This window comes from Rhipicephalus microplus, chromosome 4 (genome assembly GCF_043290135.1).
Source record: "Rhipicephalus microplus isolate Deutch F79 chromosome 4, USDA_Rmic, whole genome shotgun sequence".
NCBI classification, from domain to species: Eukaryota; Metazoa; Arthropoda; class Arachnida; order Ixodida; family Ixodidae; genus Rhipicephalus; species Rhipicephalus microplus.
This window is the reverse complement of record NC_134703.1, coordinates 103,551,209-103,573,557: the sequence shown is the minus strand read 5'-3', so window position 1 is coordinate 103,573,557 and position 22,349 is coordinate 103,551,209. Positions and strand designations below refer to the sequence as shown.

General features: G+C 43.2%; 1 protein-coding gene across 1 annotated transcript in view; it reads left to right on the top strand.

Annotated features, from left to right (window-relative positions):
• The window catches only part of rsh (Rap GTPase activating protein radish), a 192,203-nt gene extending 182,691 nt beyond the window's left edge, over positions 1-9,512 (top strand). Inside the window, exon 18 of the mRNA XM_075893404.1 lies at positions 1,218-9,512. Within this exon, the coding sequence (XP_075749519.1) occupies positions 1,218-1,382 (165 nt within the window). The 3' untranslated portion in view covers positions 1,383-9,512. The remainder of the gene's footprint in view (positions 1-1,217) is intronic.
• The last annotated feature ends 12,837 nt before the right edge of the window (positions 9,513-22,349 follow it).

Here is a 22,349-nt window from a genome sequence, read left to right as displayed (position 1 = left end):
TAGATGAGAGCGTTATAATAAAGATGGCAAGGTTATCCAGCGTGGGAAGCAGTAAGGAAAGAAAAAGTGGTGAATGGTCACTTCAGTAATCACCCTTGGTGTGTACGAACCACATTTCTTTCGAAAGCAAACATGTCATACACACATATACATTACCTACGCCCTTGAGTGGAAGCAAAGAACTGACAATCAGTCATAGCATGTTATTAGATTACGCAACACCATCGACAAAGTAAATCAGGAGAAATAAAAGTGTTTGTTCATCTGTTTGCTTGTTTGTTTCGTGTTCGTTCGTTTGCATGTGTGTTTGTTTGTTCGTTTGTTTAGTGTCCAAATCATAGAACGCTTACAGTGTGCGCGTATAAGATATGCTCAAAGCGACGGCTAGTCAATCATCTTTGTTTGTACGTGGAGCGTAATCTTTGCCATAGCGCATAATTGTACCATTTTTTATACATCCTAAGGAAACAATAAGTGCTTACGCTTTGAGACTTTGTGAAGTGTTGATATATTGCAAAAGATTGCTAGACTCATACGGTCCCACAAGGCTCCGTACAATATATCCGCGTGACCTTCTCCGAGCGTGCGACTGATGCAGCATCGTCGCTCTCTCATACAAGGTCACGTGGGTATTTTGTACGGGGCGTTGCGAAATCATCGTGAAATCTTAGATCGCCCGCAATTGCGGCTCTAGCATAACGGTATCACGACGTCACATGATGATTATATCACTACATTACGTCATCAGCATGCATGATCAATCGGTGAAACGTGGACCGATCGCGGAGGCCATGGTAAGCAGCTAAGTGGCATAATGCTTCAAGGGGGTTGGGGGGGGGGGGAGGAATTCATTATAATCACCTGACAATGTCAAAGTAACTTGGATCTTAAACGAATAATAGCACGCCGAAAACAGGTACAGGAAAGAAAAGACAAGCTACAGCGCTGCAGTTTGTCTTTTCTTTCACGTCCCTGTTTTTGTCGCGCTACGATTTGTTTAAAATGGAAGTGCACCAAGTCACCCAATTGTCCCTTCTGATCAAGGTGACTTATTCCGTGCCTCTCATAGCTGAATATGATTAGTAATACTGAGCTGTCAGAGGTTCACTGTTTCACTTAGTGAATTGCCTAGTTTGTAGCTGGCTCTTGTATACAAATGTTGCAGAAAGTTTACAATGCCACCAATTATATTTCCGTCTTTTCTTGGCGTCTCTCAGGTGGTCCTCCCAACAAAGACAATCAGCCATGAGGAGATTCTGGACACCCTGCTCTACCAGGCCGACACTGGCATGTTCCGCGTACGCCGGTCCTACATCGAGGCTGTCGACGGCCGCAGAGACCGGTACCTGCTAAGCCAAAAGCTACCGGGGTACCGGAGATAGCCCATCGATGGCCATGCTTGCGGACACAATGCTGGCACCCTGTCCGCTCAATAGATTACGCGGACGCGATCTTCCGTCGCGAAAAGCGTGCCGGCTTCCAGTGCGGTGTCCGAATGTTCCCCTCCGGTGAGATTGTCTCCGCGAATGAAGCGAGAATTACGATACAAATCACGATACTTACGACCCTTGTGGGAATGAGAAGGATGAAAAAAAATTATCTCCTATTTTATTGCCTTATTACTTTCTGAGCGTCTAAAGGCAAACAGTACACATTTATGTACCTGATCTGTTTTTGAGCAGTATAGATGAGAGAGAATACTCTTTTCTTTTAACCTAATCAATACACAGGCTACTGAAAGGCTGTCCTCACCAACTTTTGCGTTAATCAAGTTTATTTTTTCTAAACTGCGTGCGTGTCACAAGAAATGGAATGACCTGAGCGAAAGATGGCCTTGCTTGTCTATGTCTTGCGCGCGTGCGTTGCATCCGCTAAAGATGGATGAATAGCAGCGCCTTTCTCTATTAGAAACAAAAAAGTAACAAATAAACATTTTACAGTTATTAAAAAAAGTGTAGGACTATCAGCATAGTTTGGTCTGCCCTAATTTATATCAGCAAGCAGTTAAGGATAGTTAAGCTGCATTTTAATCCTATCTTCGTCACCCATCTAGTGTGACTAAGTAGCGCTAAGCAGTTCAGAGTATATTTGATACATTTAGAGTGTGTAAATGTGCTCTGACTTATATACCTACAAAAAAACCTTGGTGCAGGCTGAGACATGTCAGGAAATCTGATTTCTCTATGACAGCGTTTCTAAAGCCATCTCACAGAACCAACGCACTGCCCATTCATTACGGTTCAGCAAAGACACTTTGGCATTTATTGGCGGCAGCCTTCTTTGAATGCAATGTTATCCTTGTTTCAGAATGTCCTTGTTTGATGACGCCACATTTTCTCACTGTACTGCGACTACTATGTACTCTGTTGTATACGCCAGAACAGACGGTCCAAATCAGTGCTCACGGCGATGAAAGCTTGCAAACCAGTGTCTATGTCATCATTTTGGACCTTAAAAAATTGCACTCTGGCTTTCAAAAGGCGAAACAAAGCTGCAATAGAGTATTGTACTGTTTCGTGAAGAGTGCAGGTAGGTGTGCTTAGAATAACAAATGTTCGTGAAATACGCTCGCGTATATTTTTTTTTGTAACGTGTTGTATTCATAGCGTAATGTAAAAACGTCGTGTAAATAGACTGTTTGACGTGCGCTTGATATTGACACGTGTTGTTCAGAAGAACACTGACTGTGTAATAGGAGTTCTTAATAGATGTATTTATGTACTACACGCCTGCATGAAGACTGTATGTAGAAAAGTATTGTTGGACACACGTAGCGTAGCAAAATACCGAAGTGCACTCTCGAGAAACAGGGCGAATGTGTCCGATCAACAAATATCAGCTTGAAATCAAATTTTCAGGTTCCAAGTACTGGCTTACTATTTCGTTTCACATAAGCGTAAATTCACAGAGAGTAGGTGGAAATACAAGGTTGGGGTGACAAAAAAAAAGGCCAACGGAAGTGTGCCGCGAACACTTCAAGGACCAACTACCACGTCCCGATGCATTACTTACATTAACCAATTTTAAACTCATAGAAGGCCCGAACCCACCAGTGAGGTCGAATTTCTCTTACGACCTGTACGACTGGCTTCCTGGTGTTAGTGTAGTGCTTCATAGGTATATTTTTGAACAGATGAGGTCCATTCTTTAGTGAAATAAAATCGTGAGCATTAGATCATTTTTCTATTGTTGAAAATAATAAGAAAACCGCGCTACTTGTAAATACCCCGCCACAATTATTAGGAAGTTTCGGTTACCACGGCGCCTGTTTTCAAGAAACTCCGTCGGCCATTTTAACCGAAGGTTGAAGAGAAGCAGGGTTCAGTCCCATTTCCTTATATTTAGGTTTTCTTTTACAAGATATGCGGTACCAAGCTTGAGCATGCTTCCCCGGTGAGCTATCTGCGCCTAGGAAACTGTTAAACTATTAAGAGATATATACTTATAGAGAAAAGGGGGCAAACATATTTTGTATCTCACGATGATGACTGTGCATGTTTCGCCGCCAACCTTCGCTTAGCCGTACGCCAAAGCGGAATAGGAAAAGCGTACCTTGAAAGTGTGAACACAGGTGCGTGTCCTCCTCTCTAGCAATGCAATGTTGTGTCGTATGCAAGCTCTTCCGCACACTTTGTGGACACAGTGTGACACGCTGTGACACACAGTGACACTAGTCGACGCCTCGTGAACGCTGTGTTTTCGCGCACATATTTCTAGTGGCACTAAATGTCATCCCCCAATTATTTGTACAACTGTTCGCTTCTGCGCGCTACAGTTTCATTGCAAACAAAAAAAAAAGAAGCTCAGAGGTGACGAACAAATGCCTGTGTTTGGCGCACATACCGGATATAGCGAAGAAGCGTGGTCACGTTAGTGTTGTTTGATCCACCGAACGTGCCTCACACGGACCTTTTTTTTTTTTCGTCGTGACTTGGCGGACGTTAACACGCTCGCCTTTCCAGTCATTACTGCATCCGGGCAATTCCTAGGTCACCATCTTGTTACGCACGTGTTTCTAAAAAAGAAAAGAAGAGACAATACGCATCGTAGGGCGCGTCGTTGACGGAATTGAAGTGTCATCAGCTTGCTTTGCTGTACCGCGTCCGACAACTGATTACGCCAGCAAGTCGTGGATAAATGGATGGAAATAACTTTATTTATACGTCCTGTACAGGATGTAGCCACCTGCCTGGCTAATCCCACGTTGGGACTGGGAGGTCAAGCCTCCTAGCCCTGTCATGGGCGTACCGGACAGCCAGGACTTGGGGGATATGGTCGTGAGACGCTATGCTGTCAACATTTGAGATGGGGCGAATTAGCTTACGCGTAGATCTTGAAAAAAAAAAGCCCGGCTAGTCAATACGATGCTCAACATTGCTTCCTTGGCGCAATGAAACAATAGAATTGCATTGTTGTAACAGAGGCTGCCGAAACTTCATTTGACACAGAAACATGGATTTCGGAGGAGCAGACCTAAAGCATTTACGGCCTATTTCAGATGTTTTGCAGTTGCGATTTTAAATGGGCGCCGCAAGATTATACATAGAATGTCTTAGCGGAATGGAGTAGGGATGACGCAACGTTACAGTCATTTCCTTTGATTGGACGAAGTGGTTGCTGCAGAAAAAGAAAAGTGCCCCACCTCCCCGAAGGTAATCGTGAAGAAATGACACTGCATTTCTTGCACCGAGTGTACACGGTGTAGTAATTTTAATGGCGTAAATAAATGACAATACGAGGATTTCTGTCGTAAGTATTTATTTACACATTCATCAGCACCTATTTGTGTTGGCACTGCACTTTACGGTCATAATGTCAGCGTCTTATCAACGCAAACGCTGCACAAACGCTGCCAGCACAGACGCCACAAACGAGTTTCAAATGCACTGCATTGAGGCGGTGGCAAGTCACGTTCAAATCAAGGCGGTGGGGGCTCCGGTTGCTAGGGGCGAGGATAAGTGTGCGCGCCCGCAGCTGTTGCTGAAAGCTGCCGACGACGAAGCGTGATAGGGTGGGGGCTACGGTTGCTAGGGACGCGCACGCTCGCAGCTGTAGCTATGGGAGAGGGTGGTGGACGGATCCCTACGGAAGCCAGACATAGCCCGACTAAGAAAGTCATGCGCGTTTTAAAAAAAGAAAGAAGACTAGGACATTTTTTTAAGAAAACGCCCTCCTTATACCAGTCATAGGACAGACGTTATTATGAATAGGTACAGCACTAGACATTTGACAGTGGGGCTAATAGACCTCTTCTATCACAATGCTGCCTCCTAGTTCCATAGCTGACGGTTAGGTTGTCACTGACACAAACGAAAATCTTATGTCTGCTGTGTGCCACTAAAAGTATCTAAAGGTGATCTGCGATGAACGGATAATCGCTGCTTTTTACTACCATTTACGCTTGAAATACATATTAAACAAAAGGCATCTCTTAGGTCAGCTCTGAGACGAGCCCATGATGGAAGTAAGAAATCGTGGTCGGCAGCACGCTTGATTTCAGGTCACCCTCACAATTCAGCAACTTAACGTTAGGCAAAAATATTACTTGCCTTGAAACTACTGTTAAAGCGCATTAATGTATTATTAGTCCATATCTTCAATCTTCAGGTCGGGCATATTGATTTAACTGGAAGCCTTTCTGCTGGCAACCTTTGATGAGGGCGTGGATGGGTTTCGGGGTGCTTATGAAAATCATTTTTCATCGCAGCATTATTATTCAAGAAAAAGCAAAGCACGTTTTTAAGACAGTGTCCCCCTACTGTTAGCCGCATAACTTGGAGCAGAGTTGATACTAAAGGACAGGCCACGCAAAAGATTCTTGGTACCTTGCAATAAATCGCGGAGTCCTCAGAAACCAAAGCCTTACAAAAAATATGTTCGAACTCTCTCTGCCGAGGCTGGCGTGTTGACATCCACCAGACACCGCACTTTCATGTTGTATGTTACATGTGCCTATTAGGGTCGAAGAGTAGAGCAAATGTGCAGTTTAAATTGTTTTGTTTGTCTTCTACACTACTGCCACAAGCTCAAGAGTAAAAAATATATACACATGTTACGATGCACGCAACCGTACGTTTCTTCTTTCCCACAAATCTATGCCGCAGCACAGAACACCGACTATAACAATAAAAGAAATGGATCTGTTGGAGAATCAATTTTGTTTGAATATTGTCATTGGCAAAAGGCCCGTTTTTACGAACGTTCGGCTGTCCTCACAAAGTTTCTTAAAATTATCTAGAGGGGATGGGGCTGCTGTGATGATACAGCCACCATGAAAACGATGGGTAGTATACAAGTTTGTCTAGTCTTCTTGCCAGGCGGCTTTTAACGCACTTGAGGCTTCGTTTATTGCTGTGTTTTGGTCTTGTTTAAAAAAAATATTCGTTGTGAACTTCATGGCCTGATTTGAATCGATAAGCTTAAAAGTTTAAGGTGGTGAAGTGAAGCTGCTAAACATTTGCAGATTGTCGTCTCATGAAAAAGCAGCACTAAACTACGGGAAGCAAAATGGAACCGAAAGTTAGAAGATTAGACAAATCCGTGTGCTGCCTCCTTGGTGTCACCCGTCATTCCTATGCTGGCTGAAGTGCCACGTGTTTTAGCTCCCATAGACACTAGCGTCATAGAGTGAACTTATAGGGAACTGTATGACTGTAATTACACCAGAATAAAACACTACGCAATGATGCAAGTACATATATGGGAATCGATATCCAATACAAGCGAGTCTGCAAACGCCGCATATGCAATAATTTGTGTTAGTCTCTAAGACGTGACCTGCGATTTGATAATTTACAGGCAGCAGAGCTTGGGTTGCATGTAAATTGTATGCGAAAGGTCAGCGCCGAAGTTGGTGTTTAATTTCTACATCCCAAGCACTTATATCAGCGTAAAAGTACAGCAGATATAGAAAATTTGTAAAAGGAACGATGCAGCGTTACAGAAAGGCGAACTGGAAAGACATTCTAGAAAAACACCATCCAAATTTGAAATGACGTGGGGACATTGATTTTTAAAGCTTCGTCAAATAACGAGTTCTGGTAGGTATAGTAAATAAACCTCAAAGCGCAGGAATAAGTTGCAGCTTATCAATACCGTCTCCACATTTCTATCACAGCAAAAGCAACCTCTTGGCTCTCAAGCTTGTGCGGTCGTAAGCGTAAGCAAATAGTTTAAGTACACGTCTTATTAATTATGTCTTTACGACAGCTATCACTGAGAATATTTAACAGGCGAGTGTTTTTTTTTTTTGCGATGGTGACAGCTGAGTAGCCACGAGAAGACCCTTAAGCAAATTAACTGACGCGTTTAATTACATTTATATGACAAGGAGTCAGTGCTTCGCGCGTGCGTTGATCCTAAAGTAGTTCTTGAGGGTAAAAAAAAGTACGTACGCACCACAATTAGTCAAAATTAGCTTTTTTTTCATCATCAGAAGTCTTATGCGCGTAAGTTGTCTATTCTCGCAAAAGTATTTTTTTAACATCAATTGCGGGGGTTTTACGTGCAAGAACAACGATATGGTTATGCGTAAGTTAATGCTTCGGTATTATATAATTTCATATTACGGGTGCAAAATGCACGAGCTCTAGAAAAATATAAACACTCGATGTTCGGCAGAAGAGTGCTACGCTTTTTTAGAACGATCAGAACTATTTTCTAGTGGGCGTGAAACGGTTCGTCAGCCACAAAAGGATGGCTGCGACGTCTAGCTGGGAAAAATGTAATCAAACCACCACACGGTTCTCTTTGTTTTTCTACGAGCATTTGTGGTGTTCTGGGCTGCGTGCACCAGTATCTAGAAAATTATGAAAGCCACTCTCCCTTCCCCACACACACAAAACACACACACACGCACACAAACACACACACACACACACACACACACACACAGTTAAAAACTAGTTCGAGAACCTGTGTAAATTATATGCAGAAAGTTGTATATGCATACGTTGTACGTAGCGCTATGTCAGAGTATTTTTATGTCGAGCTGTTGTCGTCACCAGATGTTGTAGTTCCGTACGAAAAAAAAAAGAGAGATATACCGGTCAAGATGTCTTGAAGAAACAGAGATTTTATATAGGAGTACTGTTTTATAAATAGCGCAGTGTAGATAAATACATCAGCCTTAGAGGGTCTGTCGTTGTTCATGATGCTTTAGTAGTTGGTGTTGGTGGTAGAGAAAACGAAGAGGGAAAATCTATTTATTGAGTTATCTAAGGTTTTTTTTTTACTTGCACGTGACCATCACGTGCAAGTAAAATTTGTGTTTATTCGCACAAAAGCCGGTGTTTCCTCATTCTGGCTAATAGTTGTCAACTGTGATCAGTGTGTGCATGCGTTCCAAGAACATCAGTAGAACGTGTACTGAAAAGCGTCACACAACTGTATATGCATATTATGAGGGAATGTGTGTTGTTTTTAACCACAGTGCAGTGGTTATGACATACGTGGAAATGATTTAAAGGGGTCGATAAGAAAAAACACATTTTCATCGGTAGGGGCCTAACCTACAAGCTTCGGATAACAAGTTCGATGCTCTATAGCACTGCTCTGGTAGTGCTTCGTGCTTGTTAACTGAAGGTTGAAGTTACGAATACTAACGACGCCACAGTGGCTTTTCTTTAGTTTATTATTTTTACAACTATGTATTAATTGCTGCACTGCAGTTGAAGGCTGCAAATAACGTCCCCTACGTCATCCTTTGCTTTATTAAGTCGGTTGCGTGAATATATAAAAACTCTTTGTTGTCTCTGTTTTCGGTTTGTGCACAAGAAACTTGAAAAAACGCGTTCTTTCCCAGTGGTCCTCTATTGTTAGCGTTTGCAAATGCCATTTCACTTAATAGTTAGAAAAACTGCCAGTGACCAATTACCTGGAGAAGTAATCTCAGCACAAGTTAATATAGCTATCTCGCCTTATGCCTCCAGTGTGGGTGCAGCCTGCATCTACACTTGATGACTAGCAGGAGGTAAAGCAAACGTCAAGTTGGCATGAAAACCCCACGTTTTCGGAAGCGTCTTTTCAAGCTGCCTTGTGTTTCGATGCTGCGAAAATCTGAGCATTCACGAAGTGTGCCAACCACAGCGCACATGAATGACATGCAGTGCGACTTTCCTGGCTGCATTTTTTTTTCACCATTAAAACTAAGTTTATGTAGTTCAAGTGGTTTCCCGAGAATCCAGATGGCTTCTTTGTATTGTCTAGGGTCACTGCGTGGAATGAATTTAGTATGGGCATGGCTTGTGACCCCTCGACGCATCAGCGCAAGAAGTAACGCCTCCTGTGACACAGTGCTGAAGTTCTTAATGCCATCTTTAAACAAGTGGTGTCAACGAGTAAACTAGAGTGTTAATACTGTCGCAAAGTTAATGTTCACTATGTTCTTCACCATCATCTCCGAAGGAGATATTGTTGAGCTGTGACACCAAGTCATCCACGCCCACCCCCACCACAAACGTCACACCCACCGAACTCAACACGAAATCCGAATAAATGTATTTTGGTACGTACATCTGTCTCTGCATCTTTTTCTTTCCCCTACTCAACGTAGCGAGTGGCTGGCTTCTGCACCTTGCCCTCTGTGTAATTCAGCAACGCCTCCGGAGCAGATCTACTTTTTCTTACTCGTTGGTCTGGCCAATTCGTGTGTACTGCCGGTTCAATCCTAAAACAAAGACAAACGAAAGAAACAAGTTACGTATCTGTGAGCTTCACTGCAAATGTCATCGAAAGACGATAGTCTTCTGTCTGGAGGCGCTGCGCGAGACATGGACGCTATCTGGCAGCGATATCGGGAAACGAAGCATTGTGTAGAGGGCAGAACCACTGGTAAGTGGCAGCACCATACTGTCTTAGCGATGCGTAGGAAACGACAGCTCTTTCATACATTGCTTAGTATAGTCAGCGCAGAGTAATAAACACTGGGGCATCTTCAATTACGTGTCTATGCATTTTCTAGAAAATAAACACACCACCTGATACTTACGTATTGATGCTGCGCCTCGGATATGCGTAATATTTGCTTTTTAGCCGATGATGTTCACAAGTATGAACGCAGCCACCAGATCAAGATGGCTGGGCATAGATCAAAGGCTTTAATTTTCACCAGGTAGCTTAGTCGTGAGAGACAGACATATGGACAGACAGAACAAAATACCGGCATTCAAGTTTTCTGAGAAAGAGCGTCGTCGTTAAAAATGTAAGTGACGTGAATCTTCGACTTCGGTGCCTGGCAGTGGCACTTGCAGCTCGGTGATCGTGTGCACTGGTGTATCGCTTGGCTTAACTGGTGTATCGCTTGGGTTAACTATGGGACCGATTGAGCGTCTCCTGTGCAAGTCGAACGCAAGCGTGAGACCTCCTTAAATTCCACATCAGTTGAAAACAAGAGCTTTCCCCGTGGACGAGATCTTGAGACCGTTGGGCTGCGCGTTCGGAAGGGCAACGAAAGCGTTGCTGAGATTTCTTAAGGTTACCAGACTTATTCACTGTCCGCGATGTCAAACGCGCATAAATTGCTACATCAGCAATACCATCTCTCCTCCCCTTCTGTAACTTCCCTTCCTCCTCGCCCTTTTACGCTGGAGCGCCCACCGTTCCGCTCCATGGATTTCTTTCTATCTCCTTCTCTATGGGTGACAGTTGCCTTACATGCATAGAAAAGTACAAACGAAGCATTTATTAGTAAAATACAGCTGAGGAACACTACGTAAACATGTGCGATCTTGTTTTCAAAAATTGTCCTCGCGGCAGCTGAGATGAACGTGGTCAGCATTTAGCAGCACGGCGACAGCAGCAAAGTATCAAAAAATTAAAAGCAAGATAAATAGAGTGAGAAAGGCATTCAGGCTTTTTTTATTGTGCTCAATGAGTAACGCCAATGGTTTCCCTGAAGACACACATGCGGCATCACAGCTAAAAAAGTTTTCTTTTCCACGAAGATGTTCCCCGTTTATGAAAGGCAAAAGTAAGTGGCTCGTTGCATACAGTAAAAAAAAAAGATAGTAGGTGTGCCATGAAAAGTGAAATTCTGCGAGTGAATTGAGTCTGTAAAACCATTTTTTTTAATTTTTGTAATGAGAAAGCGCATCATTATAACAGCGTGCTATGAAAGGGTGCCTCTTTTCATCCTCCTACTTTTTAATGGTGCTTCCGATAACCTTCTGTGGCGACAAAAGTTTCCCGGGAAAAACTAGCTTCATGTAGGTATACAATAGCTTCTTTTATTGTTCTCATGACCATTTTCTTAATGTACCCTTGCTTTCAAACACTTATATAACACTCCATAGCGCATGTTCCAACGAATCATATTTGTATAGCTTTTTATCTCCCGTAAGATAGTGCAAGGAAGAGGTGCACAAGTTTAATGACGTTAAATACAGGACGCAATGTAGTTTCTGGCACAAGCATAGGCAGACGCTTTTATTCATTTCTATCTTCGTTTTTTTTTTCCTGCTGAGACCGGTGAAACTGTCAGTTCACTTCCAATACAACAATTATAGTAAATTATTTGGTTAACATTCTGAAAACGCCACTCGATGTTGCACCTTTGTTTCCAGCAGATCCGGTTGCGTTTCGACGTAGATAAAACACACAAACGCCAACGTGCTCAAGTTTCATGTGCCAAAAGGCATCACACGTTTCAAATTCTATTGTTAACAATCTATCGTGACCATTTGGACGGTGACTGATTGTGCGCCTATTCATGATGATAATTTTCCTGTGAACGACATGACAAACCTCGTTCATAACAGAACCACTGTGAAACTTTCTTCTTAAGTTGCAAAGTGTAGGTGCTTAAGAGATATGGCCAGCTTCACTCCGAATACACTAACTTTACTTTTATGTTTGCAATGCCAATGACTATATGGTATCCTACTGTCAAATGCTCCGTTTGTGTGAGTTCAATCCCTCCTCGGAGTTGAAGTTTTGGAAACCATTTTCGAGGCATTTGGTTTGCGAAAACCGGCTATACTGTGCTTAAAAACTTTATCTAAAACGACAATATTCAGTAGTTTGTTCAAAAAAAATCTCTTGTACTCTATCACCACATATTTGACTTGTGCTTAGAAAACAAGCCATGCTTTCACAAGATATTCTCAAAAAGCCTTCTGTCAACGTAAAATTATGTGGTGCTATTTCGACAATAAAAACTCACAAATTATGCCAAAGTTCGTCTAATCATCAGTCGAGCATACTTCCCTCGTATAGTTCTATGGAACGGGCCAGGAAAATATTTCTGCACATAACGTGAAGGACTCGTGAATCAATAAATCGCACTATACGACAAGCGAAAGCGTATAATGACAACTTACGTGGCAGCTCTTGGTAGAAACTTTAGTCATCATTCCGTCTATAATAAAGAGAGATGGGCCATAAGAAATCACAATGAAAGCAAAGTTGGGCTTATGGGCGTAGATCGAAGAAAATGTGGTATAGAAAAAACAAATACTAGTGCTCCCGCAAGCCTGCTACATGGTCTGGAAATGTGGTTCGAGGTCAGGACATTGGGTTGTCAGCTGGGCAGGAAATGACAATTTCCGTCAGTGTCTGCCGCTAATGAAAATCAATTCCCTTGGAAAACAATGGGGCAAGTACCATAGAATCACAGAAAGCTGTGTTGAAACATATTCCTTTTTCCTGCTTTTGTTTTGGCCATTAGCTTCGTAAAGCGTATCGCGTTGCACCGAACCTTTACTTTTGACGCTCCTCGCTTCTCTGGACATATCTTTTTATTTTTAACCAGCTGTGGTTTTACAGGTAAAAGCGCTCACAGCCCGAGGTGAGAAAGCTAATGTTCTAGTCACCCAGAAACAACGGAGGTGCTGTCTTGAATAACGATTCAAGATTTCCTAGTATAATCAAGTGAGAAGACAAGGGGCCGTCGCAAGTGTCGCTTCGTGCAACAAATCAAGAAAATTTGACGTTTCTCGGATGGAGCGGAACGAACAAAGAAAAAAATGGCATGAGATGAATCTGTTGTGGTGCGAGACGTCAATTTTTGCTTTTTTTGTCACAGAATAAAATTGATATATTTGAATATCAATCTTCGCCCGCCCTAACAACAAACCATCTTTTTTTTTGCGGTATTCGCTCCATAAAATGTTTGACAATCGCGCATGTTTCTGAATGTCAGCAAAGAAAGTGGGAACATATTTCATATGACAAGCATCATTCAATTGTCACTCTTCTGACAAACATCAAAAGTGTCGACAAAAATACGACTGGAAACATCGTTTCAGACAAATGTTGCAACACGAAATGATCGCAGTGCCATGACAACGTAATGAGGCGTCTAAATTGGACATAAACAATTTTTACGTGGGCAGAACTTTGACCCCTGCTGAAGTATGCAAAAAATTGCGTGCGGAGAAGCATAAGAAAAGGGTCTGTAGCGTAAACAAACTGCAAGCCAGCCAGAGACACAAGTGCTGACACTGGCTCACATTAGTTGCACACTGGCATTTCATCAGTAGACCTCGCATTAGTTGTTCTTAACGCGATCAATTGCACTACAACAACAATTGACATCAACATGACACAGCTAAACTACAGCAAATCTACGATGACGGAAGATCAAAAATTAGCAGTTGCTTAGCTCGGCTATGCCAGGACATACGTAGCGTGAGGTACGGGCAGACGAATGGACGAACCACAGATGGATGGATGGATGAACCCCATACGGATGGATGGACAGACGAATCTCAGATGAACGGACAAACCCTGGTAGAATTAATGGACAGACGGACGAATGGACAAGCGAGCGAGTAATCTCACGCGAGCCCAGCACCATCTCATCAGTGGCACGTCACTCCAGGAATTTCCAGGCGTTCTCAGGCGTGCCAGCTGAGCGCCGTGTGACGTCACTGATCCTTGCGCCTGCGCAGAACTGCTCACCATAAGTCACGCACTACTGCTAAACCTCGGCCAGTGTAGCTTACACTATACGAAACTGCCTTGAGCTGTCCATAACGTGAATCGTAGCGCAACGGAAATCGTCTCTTTATCTGACTGGGACGTCGGAGTTTGGAGAAAGAGTTTTTGGGAATAATATCGATAGGCAGTAATACTGCTTTGTGCAACGGTTTATGATATCGGTAAAAAAATTACAAATAAACGCGGAGTACAAATCCAATTATGCGCAAATTAAAAAGAAAATTTATGCAGAGGAAATAAAAGTTTATTTGCCTGCCTACCCTGCCCCTTCTTTGCTTTTTCCTTCCCCTTCCTGCTCGGCCTGCAGTTCTAGGGTCACGAAAGAAGTGACATTGCAGTGCGTGACTTGAATTTACTGGCCAGTTCTTAGTTGCAAAGTTAGCCAATGGTGGTTCCTAATGAAAATCGCAAACGCTGCACTCCTTTTGCCGGAGAGACAAAACATTGGGCGAAGAATGGCGCAATCATGCTACGAAGAAACTTTCGGAGCTGGTTCTGTTAATGTATACTGGTTCTTTAACCTCACTATCCTTAGTGGTCTCTTAGTGCAAAGAAACGGCAACAAAACGCGAAGCCTTACAGCGACGTCAGCCAAAGCCAGCAGCATCATAAACTTTTGCACCCTATATGGCCAGTTTACTTTGTTGCACTTTTGGGGATAGCTTTCGAGAAGCTTGCTTCTCTTTTAGACACAATCAAATTAATTGAACTGATAATTAGGTCATTGGAAGCATAGGGAGCATTCAATGTGTTACTTATCTTCAACGTAGTAATTGTAGTTTATTGCGCTAAGCAAGATAAGTTCACACGCGATGGTGATGTGCACGTTCCTATGTCATTTTAAATACTCGTCTCTAATGACGCTGTGGTCGGGTGTATCGATTTCTCCCGTGTCACTTCCCCAGAAATAACTTTATGCCTAATGAGGCACCACACTGGGCCAAACACAACGAGCTGGAAGTTTCATGTGACTCTCTATGAACTATTATACGATGAAGACAAGTGTTACCAACTCCTGAAAGTTCAATCGGGAATTTATCTTGCGCGTGCATCTCTTTAGAAGAGCCAATATGTTCGAAAGATTATCCAACTTTCCTGTAAGTTTGAAAAGGAAGAGAAAGTGGTATTTTAGTAACCAGTATAAATATAGAGTGGCAACCTCGAAAGCAGCAAGTACTACTTTGGCGTTTGCGAAAACACGAGGGTGGAGAAAAAAAAAGACACATTCTGACTCTTTATAACAAAGTTCAGCTCTGTCTGTAGTTGGCGTATATCTCATAAGGCTCTCTATTATATTTATCACTATCGAAGCTTGCTCTAACTCCCTTTTTTTCCCGAGTTCACTGGCAAAAACAACATTACTTTCAGAAGCCAGAATAATAATATCCCGTTGAGCACTGCGTTGGTGATAGTTTTTATTCAGAAACTTCTAATTTTCATTTTTATCTTTCGAGTAGTGCGTATAAAAAAATGTACGTGCTGGACACCGAATTTTCACTCTGCTTATTCCTGCTGAAATCGAAGCTCAATATTACACGTTTGTTTTGTATTTTATCACCAAGTGAGACTGCTCTGCGATATACACGAAACTGGTTATGACACTTTAGCTTGTCAGACGTTAGTGGAGTTGTCCTGCTCTCCGTTTTCATGCACGCTTGTAATCTGAAGCCTAATTCTTGTTTGTTCATTGGCTTAGTGGCTATATCATATATGTATTATATTTATTGTCTCTAAAGCTCGTTCATTTTTGTTGTTACGCTCTCAGTTTCTATTTATTAGCGCTGAAACACTTGACAAGCCAGCAGGACGATAGGCACCTGTAATGAGTGGGATAGTGTCATATCACGAATGGGAAACGAGACAAAAATATAAAACTTAGTCATGCCACGGTAAACATGACACCGTTTTCCGACTTATGATGACACTGTTTTCCGACTTCTCAAGGCCCCACCATGGTGGTCTAGTGGCTAAGATACTCGGCTGCTGACCCGCAGGTCGCGGAATCGAATCCCAGCTGCGGCGGCTGCATTTCCGATGGAGGTGGGAATGTTGTAGGCCTGTGTGCTCAGATTTGGGTGCACGTTAAAGAACCTCAGGTAGTCGGAATTTCCGGAGCTTTCCACTACGGCGTCTCTCATAATCATATGATGGTTTTGGGACGTTCTACCCCACATATCAATCAATCAATCAATCAACCGACTTCTCATGGTTGCGTAAAAAGTTCGGTATGATAACGTTTCCCGAAAGGTCAGGAGGCAATGCACAAGCATCCAACATGAAAACTAAACAGTGCCTATCTATGCAGGTCTCATTATACGGTAGTCACTTTCTCTTGCGCAACAAATAACCAAATAACCAGTGGGGTGCGGATCGGAACTGAATCGCAAAGTTGCCGCCAGGCCACTGAGTCCTAAACTGCGCAATTCCTTCAGCCACTAAGTATCAGTGACCTGAAACTGAAGTGACTCGCCGGTACAGTAGCTAACTCACTCCACTATCTGGGGTTGAACGTCCCAAAAGTGCCACATGATTATAAGAGACGCCGTAGCGGAGGGCTCCGGAAATTTCGACCACCTGGGGTTCTTTAACGTGCACCCAAATCTGAGCACACGGGCCTACAACATTTCCGCCTCCATCAGAAATGCAGCCGCCGCAGCCGGGATTCGAACCCACGACCTGCGGGTCAGCAGCCGAGTACCTTAGCCACTAGACCACCGCGGCGGGGTTCTGGTACTGTAGCAATACGTGTTTGGAAGCGTTCAATGGCGATAGGGTCTTTGGAATAGTGCTAGATCCTGCGCTCTTGTAACGCTCCTATTGAGTGACGTCAGTGCCTATAAAGCAGCTAAAGTGACCGGGCTTCTCAGTGACAGTCATGTTATGCAATACCACATTTGCCGCTTCCATCGTCACGCAGTGAGAAACAAGCGTGAACGAAAAGCAATACGGAAGAATAGATAACGCATGCAGTGAGCGAATTAGGCATAATATGAATGGAATCTCATAAAAAAGAAAAGACTTTTTTTATTTCCAGAAGTACAAAAATTCTGGCAGATACGATCGGCTAAAAGCTGTTGTCCAACACCTTGACTGGCTCGATGGTAACATCGCTCTTGGTAACAAAGAGTTAAACGAGGCTGAACACCAAAACGGGTAATCCACAACGGGAACACCAAAACGCAATAAATTATCTAAGCACATAGTTGCTCAGTCAGAAACAATGACGCACGCTTGATCCCATCACCGTAGTTTTTCGGCCCAATAGTAATGGAATACACTCTTGCAACACTAGTGACCTTCTAAGCCAGTGCGGTGAGAATGTAAATTACCAGCTCTGCTCCTTCACGTGGACCTGTTTCCCAATGTTTTTTTTTCCTTCTATACTATGCAGACAACCTGACGTACAACCTACTGTACCATAACTTTTTATGACAAAATTCGAGATTTAACGCAGGCTCGGGAAAGGGGCAGATAAATTCAAACGATAAGTACTCTGCTGAAAAAAAAAAAGCAGTCCGTCACATAAAAGGCGGTAACTAATAGGGAAGTACGGGCCGCTTATGTCATTCAATTGCGCTTTTCACTTTGAAATACAGGGGAAGGTGAAAGCACTTTCATTTTTTGCCTCACCAAAATGAAGCTCTCGGCAAAACACAGTGAGTGTTTAGGTGGAACGTCATTTAGCACAAAATGACGTTACTGATGATATTTGCAGGCGATGTCAACAATCATCAGAATTCAACATCAGCAAACACCCTGGCCATCCTACTGCCACAAGGGTTCGGTAATGAACAACCTGCAATACCGCAGACCAGCCTCTCTTTCCTTCCGTTCCTTCCAGAGTTGAATTTCCTGCGTGGGCTTACGTGCACATGCGGGGATGACAAAGCTTCCGTAGTAATTGCAACTCACTCATGAAATCCATGATGCTTGCAAGTACGCCGTAGAATGCGCACATCGCTCGCCAAACAAATCACTGCACGACTGTGCGAACCGTTTTCTTTCTGTGCACTGACACGCCAGGACTTCTACATTACAGCTTCGTCGAAAGCCATCCACCCTCGTCCGAAAAGGCAAAATCCCAAAATCATGCTCCTCGAAATGCTCGCTCTCACACCGCCCGGTACGTTTTGTCCGTGCATTACGACAGGACTTTGTTTACTTGCGTCCACGTGAATTCAATGTAGCTCACTAACTAAAGCCCCGTCTCCTTAGAGCCCGAGGGAGCTGTTCGTTGCGACCGAATGGAGGTGGTAAAACGGGTGCCTACTGATAATCTGAACGTGCACAGCTCTGACCACGCAAACCACCGTAAAAACGGACAGCGGTAGCCACAAGCACTTTACGATGTTTACGTCCGCCCATAGTTTAGATCGTCCTTCGACCAGCATCCTGGCTATACGCTGTAACTATCGGTGGCTGCATCCCAGTCGCGCTCTTGTCAACCTAGGGCAGAAAGCGAACGGTGCGTTGGTACTTCGGCCGGGGGAAGACCACTAAAAAGAAGCGCAGCTATTAGCGATTGTTGTCGGTGTCATTGGCAATTTAGGGTGAGAAGAAAACAAAAAAAAACAAAAAGCAGTGCACTCTCACGTACTGATTGCCTGGGTGCAAACGAAACTTTTCTGTGCGTAAAAGATGAATCAGGACAAACGAGAACACTACGCTGGTATACATTTGTCTAAGGTAGATTAGTGGGCCTATACCATTCCACGGATGACAGATTACTATTCCGTTCGTTCTGTGTTCGTGCTCCCAGCGCTTGTTATGTGGTATGTCGTGCTGTATTTTGAAATAGCCAATCAGGGAGGGTCATCCCGGAACAGTATTCTGTACTTTGTGATAGGGTTACAGGCACTCCGGTTTATGCTTTCTCTAAGTCTAAGCAATAATGACCGAAAACTGAGAAACTGCTCCTGTTTTACGGTAAAACTTTAATGAAGAGAACAACTTTTGACTAGGTCCTTATAGCATTCCGATCGCTTATGGTAATCTTTTTTTTCTATCAACCAAGCCTTTTTCATCTTGACGCCTAAATTTACCCCCTTAATTTAACTAAAGTGCACAAATTGTTTTCTGACATGCGGTTTATGTATGTTTATTTGCTCATTGGTTAGGCGCAGCTGTTAGACTCTCGCCTGTATCACCTGCAGACACGTGCCCCTTCATCTGTTTTAAGTTTGGGGAAACCTACGATGTTTAGCTTTACCGTTACTATTCTCCCTCTTTTTCCTTTTCTCCCTCCATGTTATTCTTAAGAGATCGCCAAGCTTTCTCGATACACGCCCCACTGCCATAGATGGTAAGGGTACTTCTCCACGTTCGTACTGTATAAGCGGCGAAGCGTGATTTACAAAAAAAATTAGGCGTATTGCAATTTGTTCAAAGCTCATGATACATTTTTATGGCCTGTTTAAAAGCAAGTGATTGTCACCACGCTTATTAAATTTCATGTCAGAGAAATCTGGTCACGTGTTTTCTGCGAGCTAGGAGAAAGAGAGTGAAGAGTACGCAGAGAATGCATGCATATTCATTATGATGACGACCATTTCTCAGCGGCAGCGCAGCTGAGTAAACAAAACTCAGATGTGGTGATAAGGCATAGAGACCAGCGCACGCGTGAAATTGCTGAAGCGTAATTAATAATAAAAGCAACAGGCAAGTGCGTGAGCTCGCGTTCAATCGCCCTCACAGAATCCGAGATTTCGTATCTGCAGCATACTTCATTACGTGCTTTAGGGGGGAGGGGGTCAAGATTTTTGGTGCCCTAATGTTTGCATATTTATGAGACGTTTCTTCAAATAAACTTTCAGTTGACAGCACTTTTGTCGGGCACTGCTTTTCGTGTTTTTGTGCTTTTTTGAGCGCTGATCGTGATGCCCATTTCTGTTTGATAGGTGATAGATATGTGGGCTGTAACGTCCCAAAACCACCATATGATTATGAGAGACGCCGTAGTGGAGGGCTCCCAAAATTTTGACCACCTGGGGTTCTTTAACGTGCACCCAAATCTGAGCACACGGGCCTACAACATTTCCGCCTCCATCGGAAATGCAATCGCCACAGCCGGGATGCGAACTCACGACCTATGGGTCAGCAGCCGACCTTAGCCACTAGACCACTGCTGCGGGGTACCATATCTGTTTAAGACGGACAAATTGCAATGACCTAAAACAGGTTCGCAGATAAAAGTGACCTGAATTAGCTTTGTTTTATTAAAAGATAATGAAGTACGTTTTACGCCATAATACTTGCCACCAACAGGGACGGCACAATGGCTACTGAAACACCAAAAAAAAAAGTGTCGTGCAGTTACCAGCTCGTTAATGGTAGCACAGCACCCTTGCGGAACTTCATTATTAGAAACACCGTATTAATTTACTGTTGAGAATAGCAGTCCCAAATATCAACCATAGTGTTTCACGATTTGAAAACCAAAAAATAGCACCACTCAATGTGGAGATGTCTTTCAATACATGTAAGACTTTTTTTAAAGAAGGCGTAAACATGATAGCCGCGCTTGTGTCCTCCCTTACGCAAGCAAAATCGCGATATAATACGTCGAAGAGCATTCCAGCCAGATATGAACAATTATGTTACAAAATTTCATCTCGATTGAAAAAAGGAGAGTAAACCTGCTATCTTATTTCTGGTTTTTCGTTGCACTGTCTTACTCGATTTCCGTCTGTTTGCTCAAATTGAGTGATAGGTGGGGTTTAACTCCCTGAAAGCACCATGTGATTAACAGAGACGCCGTAGGAGAGAACTCCGGAAGTTTCGACTACCTGAGGCTTGCTCCAACTCTTAAGCAAAACTTCTCGGTTTACAGGAACCTGTGCGTATACTTTCTAGTTTCTACTCGAACGCATCTGAAAACGGCTGAGAAAAAATAAAAACACTCGGTTTTTTGCAGCTCTTTTGGGATACGTGCGAGCGCCTTAAAATGTATTGCCTAAGCAGACGCTAAAACTGCGCACATTTTCGTGTAAAGTGAAAAGTTTTGCTTAAGAGCTGGTGCAAACAGACGAAATTTAGATAAAAGACTGCAGCAAACACAGCTGGCGTCAAAAGCGTGCAAAACACATGGTGTTTTTTTTAATGCTTCTCACAATTTCGTTTTTCGTATCGAACTGCGTCGCCACCTACTCGTGGGATAAGTTGAAACGAAGCCCACCTGCTTTGTTTCGGTTACCTTTTTGTTGTTATTTGTTGCGGGGTGTGTGTGAATTCCGACCATGAGACTGATAGCGGGGCCATAGCACGGGCCATTCCGATAAAAAAAAAGAGTTTCCTCGAATTCACCAAGAACGGCGGCAAAATAGGCCGTGCTGAAACTCAACTACCGTGCAACGTGGCTCACGTACAAATTGGGGGAGTGGCAGTTTCCCTGGAGCGACCATCTAGCCTACAGCTCTTTACGAAGTAAAGACACTACGGTCCTTTCTTGTTCATAAGATACAAATGCCTAAGCCACTGGATGAAAGAGCATAATGAGCCGGCCGCCGTGCAAACGCCCTACGGTATGCTACTACTGTATCAGTTACGGCGAGCTGTACATAGCTCTGCGAAACCAAAGTTCGTATGCCCTATGCACGCGAAAAATTCAATTTCGCAAATTAACTTTTTTGTCTTGCATTTTGTAGATAACGTAGGTGCAATGCTCGTTCAATTTATTCATCAGCGTTAACATTTTCAATAAGGAGGAGTGAGCGTCCTCTTGATAAAAAACTCTTTTTCATTGTGGGCTTTTTTAAACACAAAAACTGGCTTGACAAAGAGTGGAATGTCAGTTGCCAAAAAAAAAAGGCTTGTGACTTTTTAAATGCGAAAAAAGATATGGGGTCTGTTAGGACTGTCTACTACACTATAGCAAAAGGCACTACAAACATAAGTCTTACGGAAGCACCCAAGACGTTCGAAGTTCTCCGGACTCCTCTACGACAGCACATTCACATTGAGATTATTTGCCGCACCAATCCATATGAAATGTTTCTAGAATTGAATTCATGTACAGTACCAAGCACCTCCCCCAGTTCAAACGAGGGTGCTTAAATGGCAGGAGTTGCGACAACTGTACACAGGTTTTTCTATCATAAAGGCTAACTAGAAGCGCGAGGAGCAATCACTCCTCATAGACTTCCTCTTCTCTCTTGGTCAAGCTGCAAGCCAACTACCTTCCTTACAGTTTGTAAATAAGTGTTATAGTGGAAGTAGCAACACGGAATTGATACGTCATTGCATTCAAAAAGACACTGATTTTAGTGCGTGTAATGTGCATGGTAACTGCTATATGAAAATATTATCGCATTTTGGCAATCAAATCCCCCCCCCCCAAAAAAAAACTGAAAACATGATGAGTGTCCAGCAGCTGCATTCTGGAACCTCGTGTTTTACCCCACGCGTGTGTCCCT